At 32.3% G+C, this 18,618-nt stretch overlaps 1 protein-coding gene and 1 long non-coding RNA gene across 2 annotated transcripts; one reads left to right on the top strand and one right to left on the bottom strand.

Moving 5' to 3' along the window:
* Positions 1-6,536: 6,536 nt before the first annotated feature.
* Positions 6,537-7,017, top strand: LOC111696845 (uncharacterized). The gene is made up of 2 exons (XR_002764175.1): positions 6,537-6,576; positions 6,848-7,017. It is a non-coding gene; the product is annotated as an uncharacterized LOC111696845 (long non-coding RNA).
* Positions 7,018-12,747: 5,730 nt separating this feature from the next.
* LOC111696843 (probable cytochrome P450 49a1) lies at positions 12,748-18,277 on the bottom strand. Its single transcript, XM_023466590.1, has 8 exons — positions 18,252-18,277; positions 16,537-16,635; positions 16,388-16,469; positions 16,039-16,125; positions 15,507-15,697; positions 15,105-15,300; positions 14,256-14,296; positions 12,748-13,758 (listed from the first exon to the last, which is right to left on the bottom strand). Exons 2-8 carry the CDS (start codon positions 16,619-16,621, stop codon positions 13,001-13,003), a joined length of 1,440 nt encoding a protein of 479 aa, XP_023322358.1. The 5' UTR covers positions 16,622-16,635; positions 18,252-18,277; the 3' UTR covers positions 12,748-13,000.
* Positions 18,278-18,618: the final 341 nt, after the last annotated feature.

The raw sequence follows: 18,618 nt of genomic DNA, 5'->3' as shown, positions 1-18,618 counted from the left end.
ATACATCCTTAATCACTTGAAACTTAGTCTACAGTCTCTTTAAATAGAAATATTTCATATTTTCTATGTGAAATATGTTTGTAACGTGTTAAATATGACATATTGAAGAATTTGACTAAGATTGAAAGACAAATTCCTGTCACTTAGAAATGAAAGAAGATCGGTCTGAACAGTGATCTACTCATCAACCATACATCTCACAGCAAGGTCCACAGCAAGGGAACAAATATTGAGTTTATAGAATCATATTTTAAATTGTAGTTTGAACTTGAAGCTACAAATATAAGAGTAACACAATTTTTCCCATGTTCTCATATGATTTTAAACTAGTCTTAAAAGGAAAAAAACACGAAAACTAGCATGTGTCTAGGACTCCTATGCTTAGCCGGAGATCTTCTCGATCATTAATGGTTAAACCTTAGCCACAGAATTTATTTCAGATTTGAAATGCTGTCATCAGCGGAACTAAGAGTTAGGAATCTTACGAATTACCCGATTTAAAACTTCAAGGCTTAAGCCCGTCATCTTCAAAGTTCGTTTATAGACGTAGTCGGACATCTTTGTCGTGACAGAATGTCGTAACAGAATCCTGTGAAAAACAATGAATTTCCGAAAATGTTTACAATTAATCTCGAAATCCAAAATGTATTTTTTTTTCTAAAAAGTATCCATTTTTAAACAAATATCTGAACAATTATTTAAGGTAAAATATTTTATACAACATATAAACAGCTATTTATTTAATGCTTACAGCTTTTTCTTTTTCAATTTGAAAAAAATATTAGTTTGTATTTGTGCTCTTGGCAGCTTATCAAGATGAAAAGAACAATTTTTAAAAAGATTTTGAGTAAAAAATAGATAATAAACGTCATAATTGACTTTTCTTCACACAGGTAAATACTTGACATATTTTATTCAAAGGAAATAAAGACAAACAGTTTAGGGGCATAAACTGGTGATGATGGGTCGGGGGGGGGGGGGGGGAGGGGGGGCCGGGCTGTTCGTTAAAGGGGTTTTAGGGGGGGGGGGGACCCCCTGGGGACTTTCTTTTGTCGAGGTTCAATAAATAATATATTTCTATAGAATACAATGCTTAGAAAAGATAAACCAACTCTCTTTATATCTTCAGCTATCATACTTTTCCACAGGCCTTGCACCATACTTTTCCACAGGCCTTGCACCATACTTTTCCACAGTCAGTCCTTCAATTATCATACAGGGAAATTTTCATCTTTCTAAACATCCCAACGAATGATTTGACAGGTTCTTTGTTGTGAAAATCCGCGAATTATTTTTGTTTTGTTTTACGATGTATACAAAGAGAACATGTTCACAATTAATTTGGAAGATGGGCGCGAAGCGCCCTCTAAGGCTGGTATACTTAAATTACACTATAAAACATGTGGAGAGATAGCTTAATTTCGTTAAATCTATTCTCTCTAATCCTATAAATGCGTATATTAAACTTTACATGTGATGAATACATATTACGATGGTCTTAATCATGTGATAAGGATATCATCATAGGAATTGTAACTATCTCAAATCCTGTTAACTTTGTGACATAAGATATTAAATAAAGTTAGTTGATTGAGACTCTGCTTTGAGTAGGGTATTAGAAGCAATTTGGTTCTTGTTGAAACATACAAGTAAAGATCATACCTTGAGTATTGGTATTGCTCTAGTGCTATTTTCTGTATTGACATCAATAGTTACAGAGATTGCACCCTGTAAAGTGGTGTTGATTAGTCACGGTATTGTAGCCATGTGGATTGTGTCCTAGTTAACACTGATCAATTGATTGCTATTGTCTGTATTGACATCAATAGCTAACAAGATCGCACCCTGTAAAGTGGTGTTGATTAGTCATGTGATTGTAGCCATGTGGATAGTGTCCTAGTTAACACTGATCTATTGATTGCTAGTGTGTCTGTATTGACATCAATAGCTAACAAGATCGTGCCCTGTGTAGTGGAGTTGATTAGTCACAGGATTGTGGCTGTGTTGATTGTGTCCTGTTTGAGACATTGATCAATTGATTGATAGCGTTTGTATTGACACCTATTGCTAACAAGATTGAGCACTGTGTAGTGGGGTTGATAGTTTACGGAATTGTAGCCATGTAGATTGTGTCCCTGTGTAGCATTTTTAGCCTAGGATTAAGTCTTGGTTGAATAATGTTTTAGTGGCAGCATTTTGATAGTTACGCTTAAGTCCCTGTGTGGCATTTAGAGCCTGGGATTCAGTCTTAGTTGAGTTTGATAGCAGATTGATAGATACGTTTCCCAACTTGTTGATAGATACGTTTCCCAACTTGTTATGGAGTAGGTATTTACTACATTCATTTTCAGCATGTTCAACATATTCAGCAACATAAAATCTAACATTAACATGTTCGACATCAACAAAATCACCAACATAAAAATATGAAGCATCAACACATACAATATTTACAAAATATCAATTTGTCTAATTGTATGCAAATAACGTGTGAACATGATATTCTGTAAACCTGCAGTATGATGTGAATTATTAACAATTTATTATTTCATTAAAACTTTAACTGTATTTCAATTGAATCTGTAGCATGATTAGATTATATCATGTGATGTACTGAAATTACACTATAAACATGTGTGGAGATAGCTTAACTGCATTATATCTATTCTTGCTAATCTTGTAAATACGGACATAAAACTTTAATTGTGGGGTAAATACGTAATATGATTGCCTTAATCATGTGATATAGATAACGACATAGGAATTGTAATTAAGTCCATTCACTTTAACTTGTAAAATAAGATATCTAAATAAGTTAGTTTACAGATTAACTCCGAACTGTTTACTGCAAGAGAGTAAACCGGAAACCCTGTTTTTATAAGCAGGCTGGATCCTTCCCATCATTTGGGATCGATATATAGCATGTTTTATAGCTAGGCTTATGTCCCTGTGTGGCATTTAGAGCACTGGATTAATAGCTTGTTGAATAGCTACGCTTTCGTCCCTGTGTGGCATTGTGGTGAGTTGTATCTCGGTTGACTTTAATAGCGGGCAGGTTGAACCTGGATAGATACGTTTCAAGAACTTGTTATGGAGTAGGTGTTTACTATATATTTATCTAAAATTAATCTGCTCATCTAAAAAAGAGGAAATATAATAAAAGAAAGAGGGAAACCATATTAAAAATGTAAAAATAATTGAAAGTAATAATGTAACTACTAATAACAATAAATTATTAATTAATTATTAATTAATGAATCAATATCTAAATAAATGTACAATGCATCTTTCCTATGTTTTACAATAATACTTTCAAAATGGATTATTTTTTGGTTGAAGACGTGATCTTTAGAGATTTCTAAAATAAAGTTGAATGAGAGATTTCTTGATTAAAAACATGTATAAAGAGAATTGAAATTGTGTTGTTTTTCTCTTTGTTTGTAACAATTTAGAAACTAATCTTAAACTCTATATGCAGTAAACGTCACAAAGTTATCATAACAGAATAAACGGCTCATTTATTCAAAGTGTGTCTAAAAGAATAAAAACATTTTAAAAATCCAAAGGACCAAACCATGGAATAATGCAGATTCAATAATTTAATCCTTCGATCACAGTTTGACATATAAATATAAGTTTTTTTCGCCTTTTCTCTTTTTTATGGCTTAAGCGTTCTTATAAAAGACAAATCAGCAAGTTTAAATATGGTTGAAATATAGAGTTAAACGAGATTAAATTCAATTAAAAGAACCGAATGCATCTAGTTCTGGTTAGTTCAGAGTGAAAAGTTTAATACAGATTCTATATTTAATGACATTTACATGAAAAATTAAAGGAAATGGCCCCGTGATTTCAAATGATCCTCTAAAGAAATAAACAAACGATGATATCTTCTCTTTTTTACTCAGACAATCAGCAGTTTTTAACTTTAGCTTATGCACTGTGAACTAGACCTTAGGAGAAGGTCAGATGCAACTTTACTGGTTCGACTTTATGACCTTGTAGTTCCTTTTGTTTTGATTTCATGCACAAGTATGAGATTAGCAAAGTGCTTCAACTTGATGAGGTTTCTTCTTCTCATGTAGCTCTTTAATAAAAAAATTTATGATAAACCCTATAAAGGCTGGGGGGTCTGAATCTATATATCGCCTAGGGGGTAGGCGTTTAGCGCCCCACCCCCTACGCCTTAGAGAATAGGTTGAAATGCATGTCCATAGCCCAATTTTTTAAGGCAAGCTCATAGAAAAAAAAATTAGAACGATAACTTGAATAGTATGGGCGCTAGGGAGGGTTGAAAAAAATGCCTAAAAAGAGTAAGAAAATGAAAAAAAAAAAATTTTGGGTTTAAACAAATCTCAAAGTGTGACACATGTTTCTACATGCATTTTTCAAGGGCTTTTCAAAAATACAGTTTTTAGATCAGTAGCTTTAGTCACAAAAAAGTTTTGTGCTATTTTAGAATTTTATTTCACAGACCGGACTTTTTTTCGCCCTGTACCCTACCCTATAAATAAAAAAGAATTTAACAAAAAATCCTTTAAATTACTATTCATTAAAAGTCACAAAATTTCACGGTGAGTCTGAGCTGAGCCTGAGCTGAGTTGAACTACTACAAATTGCCTGGTCAGCTTTTTAAGAAAAGAAAAACAGACAATTAACTCAAAATTTATACAGGGCTCAGAAAAAACAAGATCTTTTTAAAATGGTCCTTCTTGCAAAAATGGTTAATTTACAAAAACATCCTTTTTTTCAAAATTAGCCGTTATACGGTTGAAAGATGAATGAAAGATGAACAAGAAGAAAGAGAAAAAGAAATATAGAAATATCAAAATATTTTCATCTGATATCATATAAATATTCAAAACTTTTGTAAAATTTAATTAAAAATAAATTATTAAAGTTAAAAAAAGTCAGAGGCCAAATTTAAAGAATTTGAGCCGCGGCTTAAATTTGAGTCGCGGCTTAGTTATGGTTGTCTCCACTTAAAATTGTATTCAATGTTTCAAGATTTAAGCAAGCGCTCAATTGAAACCGGTTTTTGGCGGGTTCGAGACGCGGCTCAAATTTATTAAGTTCGGACTCAGGACAAATTATAATTTTTGAATTGTTAAGTTGTATAGAAGTAGTATAATAATATGAGAAGTATAGAACTGTATGCAGATAGTTCCAAATTTACATAAAAATTCTTATTTCCTTGTTCCCGGCAAATTGAATTCCCCCATTCCTTCTTTTATTCCGTTTAGGGGACAACACATTAATAGGATTTAGGCTTAATAGTGAAGGGGGAAAGGGAAGGTCGGGAAGTGTGAAAAAGGAGTAGCGACTTTGTGACCTCGTATCTCATCTAGTTTTGGTTTGAGACATTTATTCATTGACACACTAGAAATTCATAATGTTTGTGTTCTTCTCAATAGTTAATTCAATAAAAGGAGTTATGATTAAAAACATATAAGTTAACATATAAGATATTAACCTGATTAATCTAAAGTACGAACATTTTCTTGAGATATGCAACAATTCAGGTGTTTAATCATTTCAACAAAATTTTAGACATCAATCATTATTTCTTCGAGACATAGATATTTTTTTAAGTGTTTGCCCAGTCAAAATATCGGCAATTGTTAACATTTTGGTTTTGATGTTTAAAATTGTGTAGAAATGCTGTAACACTATAGGGGTAGGCACTACACCGGTTTTTAAACAAAACCACCTCGTCTCTCACAACTCACTACATCTATTCTTCCAACTATTCGTCAACAGGGATGCTTCTTTTTATAGAAATCAATGATCTTTTCCTTCCACTCAATTAATCATCTACCCCCCCCCCATCCTTCTTCCGCCCCCCCTCCCTTCCTTTCTCCTGTACACCCTTCATGTTCCAACACCCTGCAGAGAACTAGAGTACATGTTGTTTTTACCATTCAAGAACTGCTGGCTTAAACACATATTGTTGGGGAAACTCAACAGAAAACTTTTTATATTTACCCATCACTGACAAAAGATAAATATATCTGGATAAAGCCTAAGAATGCAATAAATAGGCTATTTTCATAATACACAGAGCCGAATTTTAAATGAGTGTCGTTGAACGTGTTGAATAAACTCTCGAGTTAGATAAGATAATTCAAAACAGCCCCACAAAACGATATTTCTTAGAAAAAATATAAAGAATATTAACAAAATTGCCTTACCCCCATTCTTGAACTATAGACATCATTCTTGAATGCCGATTTCAGGTAATGGGTTTCTTAACAATGCCTTATCATGTTGTGAACCATATCCCTAATGTAACCCTGTTTCAAAAGTCGTCTCCGACAAAGTGTACCTCCGTGGAATACTCCGTACTCCGGCCATCCGCCAAACCAAACCTTGCCAAGGATTTTACATAAATAACCTCATGGAACTAATAAAACTTAAAGTGCATTAAAAAAAGAACCTATTTAAACACAATTTCAGTGAATCATTTACATATAAACAGTGAACTTTTTTAACCAAATAAATATTCATTTCAGAAGAATTAAATTGCTTTAGACTTCAGTACAAACAACTTTTCGCCGTACCACAGTTTTCTAGATCGTAAGTTCATGTTTGATTCACAATAGTACCCATTTAAAATATTTCATTTATTAATTCCCATCGGTACCTTAAAATATTTCTTGGTCGATTCACAACAGAACCTTTCCTTTAAAATTCCTATTTATCAGTTTCAATAAACATTTAATTAGTTGTAATCAAATAGTTACATTTATTAACAATTATTATTCACATTTGTTCGTCAATCAAATAGTTACATTTATTAACAATTATTATTCACATTTGTTCGTCAATAACAATCTGTATTTTGTAGGAAACTTCGTTACTGAATAAACATTTTCAAGAAGTTCTCATCTATGTGTGTCTGGTTGAAGAGAGTGTTTCCCTAACCTAATTGCCTTTGGATTTGTCATTCTTCGAGTTACCTATCCTTTGCTTAAGTACATCCCGCTTCGAGTAACTTTTCCTTTTGTTCAGCTCACACATGTATTGTGCCAAGGTAAGTTCTTTTCCAGGGCAAAGGACTAAGGAAGAGGCATTATATCACACATGGCGTTCATTGTACACTGTAAAGTACAAACACAATACACAATTAATTACAAAGAAAAAATTAAGAAATTATTACTTTTCTGAAAAATGTTTTAAGAAAGGAGTGATTTTTTTTCTTCTTTTATAATCAATTAAAAAAAATTTGACAATGTCTTTTGACGCTTTCTACATCTTCATTTTATGCTTTGGATAGATAGATAGATAGGTGCTAATTTAGTTGTAGTTAAGCTAAACTTTAATTCCATAGGCGAACTAAATATTTAAAGTTTGGGAGTTAGGATGAGATTTTAATTACAACATGAATCCGAATCGAAGCAAAATAATCTAAACATTGGGAATCTCAATAAAAGAACCGAATTTGAATAACGTACAGTAATAACCAGAAAACATTGGAATAGGAAGACGACATTATATCAATACTAAAGTGTATTTGATGTTGTTACAAAACAAATAGTTTTACAAGTTTTTAAGTTATAACTTGATTCCAAAAGTCGTCTTTCTATCTTAGAGTGTTCTTGTTATCACTATTCATTCTAATTTTGTACCTAATATTTTATATATTTTCGTGGACATTTTTTCTTTACTTTAATTAACCACTAAAAAATATAATTCTTTAACATTAAGGCAAAAAGGATTTTATTACCAATTCTCTTATTCTACACAAGTACTTCTATATGAGAACTTTAGAAGATTGATATTTAAAAATTATAAAAAAGGTGATTAATGTTAACATAAAAAGTAACATTTTATCAGAATCATAAAATCATATTATTTAACTTTTAAAATGATTTTACCATAAATATCGTATATAGAAATCTCTATGTAAAATGATAATGGAAAGGGGAAAAAATACGATCGTTTTTAAACAAACAAACGAAACAAAAAAATCTAAAATCATTAATGACCGTTTGCTTTTTTTGGATCAACAAATTTACGAAAATCCTGAAACTAATGAAATTTAATTATTTTTTTTTTCTAAAAACTGAGAAAACGAACAAAATGAGTTGTTAACAACGATGATCGAATGATTTGAAAAAAGCCGAACGCGTCCATCTCTAGACTGCAGGTGGGCATTGAGGTTTACCGTTTATATGCTATTTCGATTTGTTGGATCTGCGATTGCCGACCAATAAGAAGGACGCACACATTGGACGAGGACCTGCAATTAGAAGAACTAGGCAAATCTCAAATACTTTACTAACCCCAAATTATAAGAGAGTTTTTGTATAAGTAGATCAGTCTTGCTAATTTTCGATACATCGAACACAACGTGAAGATTTCTTCTTGTAGAGATATGATTATTGGCTTTTACACGGAATTCATGGAATAATAAGAAGAGAATACCCATGATGTCAGATGATATATGATGTGCATAGAATAATGGTTGTATTGTTATACTAGGGATGGGTTCCGGGAGGGGAGGGGGATATTGGGCGAGGGGGGGGGGGCTCCCGGCAAATATGGTTGTATTACACTCCATTATCCCCACAAAGATAATGATTCTTAGATAAAAAGATAGATAGATATTTGACGATTGATCAAATCTGAGTCTCAAATTAAATCTGCAGCATCACATCCTAATCAATTATTATTATAAGTTTCTGGAAAAAATTTTAAACTTTTGCTTTTAGAGTCAACAATTTTCAGCTTAATTTATAATAACCAAAACTATTTGCGGATTTTCCTATAAATATTGATGCATTTTCAAATATGACAAATGTCAATTTTTTTTTCCTGGCGACATTTTTCAATTGGGTCTGATTGGTTCAGTTGTTTAACGTTTATTAGATAAAACAGACAGACAGACAGATGAAGTTTAAATTTGTTTAGAAAAATGTCATCCATTTAAAAAGTTTTACGAAAAAAATGAAAAATATTCTTGTGGGGTATTTTAACGGGTTTGGTTGTGTTTCATGGTGAGAATGGACAAAAGGAATATATTATGATAATCTTTTCATTTACAATTATTGTATTAAATGTAGCTTGCATTAATTCATAATGATTTCAATTCATAATCAGTTTTCCCGTTGATATATTTATCCTTAAATGGATTCTGTAATCCCGCAATATGTTTGATGTCTTCTTTGTAACAGCTAGTTATTTTGGAAGAAAAACATATATTTTATATCAAAAGTAAAAAAGTGCATTGATTTATAATGATTTCAATTCATAATTACTTTTCCCGTTCATATATTTATGCTTGATGGATCAGGTAATCCCACAATATATTTAGATGTCGTCTTTGTTACAGCTAGTTATTTACATAGATAAATAAATAAACATAAATAGCTTATGTACGCAAAATCACCAAGAATTTTACAGTCCGCGAACTCATACTTCTAGGGGTCAAAGTTTACTTCAATGATAAGCGGGGTGGTTTGGTGTTTTAATGGATTTCATAATAGGGTGTAAAATAACTCCGGGAATGTAACTATTTGAACAACAATAATTCAGTGAGCAATATATTATATTGACGAGAACTGAAGAAGGACATGAGAAGAACAAAACTAACTTAAATTTCTCTCTACAGAACTCATGTACACCACAAGTACTCAATGACATAACAACAGCCAATGTTCACAACCGACCTAGTTAATCTATATAGTAGCAATATCTTTAAGACATCCTATCTTTATCTATGGTTATTAAGGAAGAAAAACATATATTTTATAGCAAAAGTACAAAAAAAGCACATCGGTTTCGGGATAATCTAAATATATAAATAGAGTCTAACAGCCATATAGAAAAGAATAAGGGGCATCGGCATCACGCCAAAATCATGATTTAGTCAGAGTAGCGTTTTGAAAAAGCCTATTTTAAGAGTTTTTAATAAAATAGAAGGTTTTCGGTCGAAATTCTCAACTAAATCATTTTGGCTGCCCCCCCCCCCTCATAATGTGTACCACCCATCTTCTTCAGAATTATATATATTTTATAATGTTAGTATACAACCCTTAGTGCCTATATCCATCATTCTGCCACCAACAGACCAAAAATCAACCTTTCAAGTAATTTCCAGAATAGTAAAAAGAATCAGTGGGAACAAGGATCCCCCTCTCTAAAAAAGTGTATTTTTCCTTATATAGCCATGGTCGCAGACATTGGCCCGCTAACCTTCCCTTACCACAACACTCAGCAAAGAAATGGTTGCTGTTTAAATTGTATTCTAGCATAGGCAGTAGTAAACATAGCCTACGATAAAATTTAAAGGGAGTGACCGGCTATGTAAGGTAGTTGAACTGAGCATGCAGTGTGGAAAACTCCTTTTGGATTTATTTGAGACATATTAAACTTTTTAAAGATCTGTAAATCCGAATGTTGACGGCAAATTCAACGTTCAAAACTCCTACTTTGGGGGTGAAAACGTTTTCAGAATTTTTTTTAAATTATTAAATAACAACAACGAAAAAAAGTAAGGTAGTTCAACTACCTTACATAGCCGGTCACTCCCTTTAACCCACTCAAGTTGAAAGCTTTAAACATGGCACATAACATTCCATAGATCTACGGAGTACCGAGTTCCAATCTGTTTAGAGGTTCATGAGTTTTGATCTGACTTTCAAACAAACACTTACACAGACACCAAAACACCAGAACAGAGACTAAACTATAACAATATATATATAAATAAATGTCAAAATAAACCTTTATAATAAAAGGAATAAAATGGCACATTTGTATGGGTCCTCTTTGCGGACAGAACCAGATAAAAAGCAACAAAATTGCTTAGAACTTTAATAAGCAAAATCATTCTTGATATTTCTCTATCGAACATTGAAAGAACAGACCATGACGTTTCTAGAATTATAATAAGATTAAAATGTAAAGAAAACAACTTTACAATGGCCAAGGATAGTTTTAGATCAGAAAACGACATTTTAGGAAATATACATTTAAAGCATGCAGAGAAAATTAAAATAGTACTATTCAAGTTTCATCACTGCACTTTAAGTCGTCTTTGGTCTGCACAACTTTTAAATACTCAAAACAAAGGACAAAATATTACCCTGATTCTTACAGGATTAAAAGATTATTTGAGATATTAAACATTTCGTCTCAGTATAATTCAATAAAATATGAAATTAAAATTAAATATTTTTAAAATCTCCATCATTATTTGTATTTTAAAGATATAAGGTTAAAAAAATGTTTACACCTTTTGCCCTTAATTCATTCAAATGTTTTTACGTGTCATTATCTTGCTTTTTCAAACATTTGAAATATATTTCACATAGAAAACAGTTTTTTTGTTCTGAATAATAACGCATGTCCAAGATATTTTATTTTCAGATTAAGTAAAAGTTTCAGGAGTTTATATTAAATTTCTATTTACTTTGTCGCAAACCCTAAACGGGGATCATTTAGATTCCTAGACAAAGGTTCAATTTAGCATGTAACTTTGTTAGAAATAACCAGAAAACTGCAGTAATGTAGGAAGACGACATTAAAGAAATACTGAAGTGCATTTGATGTTGTTACAAATAGCTTTACTATGGTAAATTGTCAAATCACTTATGTCGACTTCCTATTCCAGAGTTTTCTGGTTCTCACTGTACACTGTCAGAAAATATCATATTTTTTGCAAAATATATCAATATCCAAATTCACAAAGCGTTGTAAAATAAAGTACATATTGCGTGTAGTGAAAAATAGAATGTTAGGAATATGAATAGGATCAAATTAATTGTTGTAAACTGTAACTTGTAAATCTAGAAGATTATATATTGAACTTGAAAAGGAATATTGGAACCCGAGTGTAATATCTGAATCTGCAGAATAGTTCTGAAATGGTTTCCATCCGTTATCTAAATGTGGAAGATGTCAGAATACCAGTGGTTATGAATCATCCTCCCCTCAATCTTACAAGGCTAGCTCTAAATCATTCTAAAAGTATCCGTTCAGCTCCCTTTTTCTGTCAAACAGAAGATTATATATATATAATATATCATTGATGTACATTTTGACCCCTAGAAGTATGAGTTCGCGGACTGTACAATTCTTGGTGATTTTGCGTACATAAGCTATCTATGTTTATTTATTTATCTATGGAGGGAACGGCTTGGTACATATGTTTGGACTAAGAATGCAGTATAAGAAAGAACATTATAGGATTCATTTGATATAACAATGAGACGTTTCTACGGTGTATAATTTCTAAGTAAGAGCGTAAATTGGTTTGTAAAATTTCCCTAGATGGAATGGTCCACAGGAGAAACGTTTTTTTAAAATAATTTTCTAACCCGGATGAAAAATGTGAAACAAACTCTACTGTTAACTATAATTAGTTGTTATGGGAACACAGGTTTAGAAAATAAAATTATCTCTTATCCTCAAAATAAGTAATTTTATTCAGTTATCAGTTCTGAAATCTTTGATTGTTCATGCAAATGTTTTCTGTAGATTTCCTGGAATTTTTTAGAAAGGACAACATTTAAAAAAATTGAAAGAAATCTGTAACAAATAAATAAAGAATAAAAAATTCAATCTAATGATGACAAAGAAATGATTGATTCTACCATTGATTTCTTCATATCTTTCTAGTAAGAAATATGTTCCAAAAACAACAATTAGTTTACTGTAAAATTGTTGTCACATTTTTCGTCCGTGCTATTGAATAATTGTTAAAAAACTTTCTTCTGCGGACCATCGCTTCTGGTGAAATTTTACAAACCATTGATTTTAAATAGAATATTTACCTGAGGGTTTGAATAGAATATTTACCTGAGGGTTTGAATAGAATATTTACCTGAGGGTTTAAATAGAATATTTACCTGAGGGTTTAAATAGAATATTTACCTGAGGGTTTAAATAGAATATTTACCTGAGGGTTTAAATAGAATATTTACCTGAGGGTTTAAATAGAATATTTACCTGAGGGTTTGAATAGAATATTTACCTGAGGGTTTGAATAGAATATTTACCTGAGGGTTTGAATTACCAAAATTTGAATTTCCAGCTCAGCAAACCGTCTTCCAATACACATCCTTGATCCATGACCAAATGGAGTAAATGCAAAAGGATGAGCATTGTTCTGTTGAGGGCAGCCTCGTAACCATCTTTCAGGTAGAAATTCATCACTGTTCTTAAAATGCTTTTCAGATCGCATTGTCATTGTCCACATAAAAGACACCATTGAACCCTTTGGAATTTGGTATCCGCTCAATACCATATCCTTCTGAGTTGTTCTACCAAGACCACCAACTGCCGGTAGCAGCCTTTGGCTTTCATGCTGAACAGCTTTTAAGTATTTCATCTCATTGAGAATGGCCGGAGTAAGTTTCCTATCTCCCAGTTTGTCCTTGATTTCCTTATACAGTATCTCCTGCTGTACAGGGTTTGATGCTAAATGGTAAAGAATAAAAGCAGCAGTATTGCCTGTTGTATCAATACCAGCCATCATGGCATCCATTGCCATAACCTCAGGGATCTTGGACTCTGTTCCACACTTGTGAATCAACTTCTGGAGAACACTCATCTTGTCAGTCTCAGTGATATTGTTGGCTTTAAACTTATCTTTGGCCTGAGCGATGAATTTTGAAGTGATCTTGTGAATTCCTTCAGAAGCGGTATCAAAATCATCCAAGTGCTTAGTTCTGTACAATTTCCATAATGGCAATCCGAACGTTAACTGATTTAGAGCAAAGCCCAAGGCAATTTCTGTATGTGCTATCATTTCTAAGAATAGAATCTATTAAAGCTGGCTTCGGAGTTAAACAGGAGATGAGAATAAAATTGATTTAAGTCTTCTTTGCAGATAAGGAGAGATCTTAACTAGTTTCATTGTAAAAAATTAAAACTCGTAATCGCGGAGGTTAGGTCCTCATGCAGTGCTCATGAGTTTTTAACCTTGGTAAAATCGTTGTTATTGTTCATAAAACCATTCCTGAACTGTCATTATACCTCATGGTAAAATGTAAACAAACCCTATATTCCCATCTTTTAAGCTATCTTCTATATAAATATACTTTGCTCGTCTATCTGTCTGTTTGAGTCCAATAAACGAAAAAATGACAAATTTCGTATGGGACCCCAAGGAAGGTTTCTAGATGATCAAATTTTCAAATATTTGCCTCCAACAAAATTCGATTTTCATTAAATTTAAAAAAAATCCACTCAATTTATTTTCATAAAATCAACTAATTTTTTGTTTGTTTTTGTTTTACAATGTTTACCTTTTGCTTCTTTGGGAGGGTCTGCTTTAAGGCATCCAATCCTAAAATATGACGTCAATTAAAGTATTAATTTAATGTTTGTCTTTGGCATATAGGGTTACCCAAAAATTAAAGAGATAAGGTCGTCTTTACAGTTTCATCCTTTCATAGACGACTTCAGGTGGAAGTCCCTCCCCCTGAGTGAAATTAGGGGGGGGGTGTACCCCCTCGATTTTGTTCAAAGTTATTAGTCTGAAGACTTTTGACCTTGACCAAGTCATCTACGACCACCGACAGGTTGGTCAAGCCGGAAAGACTTGCCTCAATTTCGGACAACAGTGTTTTGAATGCCTTTATTGCAAGCGGACCAAGAAAACTAAATTATCATAGATTGGAAGAAGTGAGGATATTTATAATTTTTTATATGAAACAAAAATTCTTTTTTTTTACTTTTTTTACTCTGAAAATAAACATAGAAACTACTTACAGTCTCCTGCAAGAAAAAAATAGGATTATTTTTTAAAGATCAATAATAATAGCATGATTTAAGCAGGAAATAAAAGTAATATTCTCTTCATTAAAGTAATATGATATGATATGCATAACGTTCAGGAATGAAGTTCAATCCATAATATTTTTTTTTACATCGTTATTAGATGAATAAATGGAGTTTTAAGACATTTGCCTACTGTAATTTAGTATGGTAAATAGAAATTTTTAGAAATAGAGGGGGGTACATTTTTTTAAAAAGATTACAGGGGGATACAATTTTTTGTTACCCCTTCGCGCGACTAGATTATTTCCCCCCCCCCCCCCCCATCTTAAATCCCTAAAGCTGCCCTTGCATCCTTTGTGGGTGACCCTGTGTACCTTGTGTCTAAAAAGATGGCGCTAACTGCCTCCAATGACCATCTGTACATCAATGGTGTAACATCATCAATTGTTCTGTCCTGGTTCATGTTTGAAGCCACAAGGTTCAGTAGATCATTGGATACTCCTGTGATTTCATCAATGTAGAATAATGCAGATTTAGGTCGGAGCATATCCTGTTGAACCTTTGATCGAGCTGAAACAATTTAATTTTAGTAGTAATCTCAGGTGGTCTTTGATTTTAAAAATTTCCTTTAAAATTCATTGACGTTTTTTTTTGCTAAAGGAACAATAGAGAAAATCCACATTATTGGTTATGAATCAAATATTCCTTTAACAATCTACGTGACATAAATCCAAATTATTTTAAGTTATTAGATTTATAATAAAAATCAAACTTACCCTGATACCACTGTTCTCCATGTGATCCTATTAATCCCCCTGTTTCAGGGTACAAATCCTTCCTAATTTTTTGCCTGTATTCTACGAAGAAGTTAAATCCATGTTCTATTGGATCCTTGTCATCGGTGTAGATCAATGTTTTCAAATCTTCAGGATTACTTAACATAACTGCCTCTCCTACCCCTGGTAGTCTGACAATATGTAGTTGTTTATTATCAGGAAATATTATTATTAATTATTAATTATTTTTAAAAAGTTTTATGTACGTTGCAGTAAGATCAATACAACTGCGGAATATGAAAACAAATTCAATCAATTGTATGCGTATTTGATGTTGTTATTTATACTTTTCATCGAAATAACTATACAAATCCTGAGTTTAATATTCATTTGGACTACTTTAAATTATAACTTGAGGCTTTTTTGTCGTTTTCCTTTTTCACAGTTGTATGGGTCTCACTCTAGTTGTTTAATATTCACATTACTTTGAATTATTATTATAAATAAAAAATATAAACAAAAATCAGCTTACCCCATTCTAAAAATAGGACCATGAACTTTATGCAATTCATTCATGTTAATATGCATTTTAAGCATGTACGAATTGTCCTGAGCAGCTCTATATATTCAGTTTAAATGTTTGGTTTCAAATAATCATTTTTTTTCTGATCCGAGTCAATATTTGTAAATATATCGCAGGGGCGTATACAGAAATGTGTCCAGTTTTAACCTTGTTTACTTACCAGAGGATTAACTTCCCCTGCTGCGAACCACCTTTCTAGGATAAGGTTGGGGGGGGGGGGAGTAATCCCCATAGCATTCCTGTTTGCGCCCCTGAATTTAGCTGGAATACAACTCCTAAACCAAATATTTAAACTTTCCTTAGCATGGATTTATAAAAGGGTTCTTTTGGAATACTTTGATAAGAAGCAGCTGAGGCATAATCTCCTGCTTTAGTCACTAAAGTAAAAATGCCTGATTTTTTTTGGATGAATTATTATTATTATTATCATTAATATTATTATTATTTTTGAAGGTGAAGCCGAACTGATATATCTAACCAGGGCTAAACCTTCTTCTCTGATGAACCCTGTAAACCCTCTCTGCAGTAACATTGTATCTTCTAACCCTGAAAAATAATCTTTGCTCAACAATAACATTTCAACTAGTTTTGGAACCAAGCTTTGCCTGCGAAATCTCCCTATAACAGTCGACCTACTCAACATAGTTGTTTCAAACTAAACTACAAATATTCCCATTCATTCCAAATCAAAATTTGAGACAAATCGGTCAAGGGCTTAATGAGTTATGAGTTAATGTATTGAGATTAAATCGACTTTAGGCGTAATTTTGCGTAACTCTTCATATCTTATTAACAATAACATTTAATTAAAGTGATTTGCATATTTTAAGGAAAATACAAAGAACGTAATTTAACAAATTAAAAACCTTTTTTTATTGAATAATTACGCTGTATCATAAATTCAATATTAACTTAAAACTCTTAAATATTACAGGTAGAATTTAGCTCTCTTCCTTCAGTACAGTCTATTTTTGGGTCACCCTGTAAAGGATTTACTATAAGTCAATACGAAGGGTAGGAATGATAATTTCAACTAATGGTATCTCAGTTAGGATATATAGAAATATACCTAATCTACGTATGATATAAAGATAAGGAAAAAATCAAGGATTATAATTTATAAAACATGCAAAACAAAGATTCGTCATTTTTATGTTAAGTCTTCTACATAAATACATATTAAGTTGTAATCTCTGTTGTCTGTTTGTTTGTATTTTTGTCCAATTGTCCAATCATAACTCATTATTGGGGAACTTTGAAGAACCGCAAGAATACTTTTAGATTGGGATTGAGATTCTAAGTAGAGTTCACTTTTAGATTGGGATTGAGATTCTAAGTAGAGTTCACTTTTAGATTGGGATTGAGATTCTAAGTAGAGTTCACTTTTAGATTGGGATTGAGATTCTAAGTTGAGTTCACTTTTAGATTGGGATTGAGATTCTAAGTAGAGTTCACTTTTAGATTGGGATTGAGATTCTAAGTAGAGTTCACTTTTAGATTGGGATTGAGATTCTAAGTTGAGTTCACTTTTAGATTGGGATTGAGATTCTAAGTTGAGTTCACTTTTACAGGAAAAAATAACTAAAATAATAATTTTAAATAAAAGATTTTGCTTCCAAAAAAGTTGTTTTAAAAACCACCATGAAAATAGGAAAACCTTGAATATCTTCAATTAAATTGTTTCATACGTTATGAAGGTAAAATGATTAAGGGTATAACATAAAGAATTAGAAGTACAAAGATTAATGACGCGAAGCCTTATATTCCTTATAAATGTTTAACAGACTGTTTTGAACTGAAAAATTTTAGTTCTTAATTTATAACTTAAAGAGCTTAAATGTTCAAATAAGAATATAATAATTTGCGTAGTTAGCTGTGTTGTGTTACAGGCAGTCTCCGCTCCACTGAGACTGATTATTAATGTTTTGTGAGAGTTTAAATGACATGCAGGTTGGTTTTAAACTTTTATGTTGATCAAATTAAAATAAATGGAGCATTTTAATTTTAACATTGTATCCAGGCGCGTAACTAGACATTTGTTTAGGGGGGGGCTAGGGGGAAATATTTCGCGCGAAGCGCGAAAAATTTTTTGGCCCCCCCCTTAACATTTTTAGGGGGGGGCAAGAAAAATGTGTGTTATACTTAAACAATAAAAAACTAACCTTACCAACCTGATATTCAGTAAGTCAACACATCTGTGGGGGCCTGGCCCCCCTGGCCCCCCCCCTAGTTGCGCGCCTGATTGTATCATCTTTCCTAGAATTTGAAATATTATTCCTAACTTGTGTAAATCTGCTTAAAATAAACACTCTGTAGGTTATAGAGTACATCACTTAGTGCACACTGAACACTGTTCACTGTTTACAAAGTACACATAAAGAAGAACGTATACACTGAACCTCACAAAGTTATGATGGTGGTGTATTTTTCGACCTACGCAAATCCGCTATACTATACTCCTCCTCTGACCTACGCCAAATCTGCTATACCGACCTACTAGCACGTGGTTTTACACTTTACAACTGCTAT

This window comes from Eurytemora carolleeae, unplaced genomic scaffold (assembly GCF_000591075.1).
Source record: "Eurytemora carolleeae unplaced genomic scaffold, Eaff_2.0 scaffold263, whole genome shotgun sequence".
In the NCBI taxonomy this organism is placed as follows: Eukaryota; Metazoa; Arthropoda; class Copepoda; order Calanoida; family Temoridae; genus Eurytemora; species Eurytemora carolleeae.
Note: the sequence above shows the minus strand (reverse complement) of the source record. Positions and strands in the feature narration are given on the sequence as shown.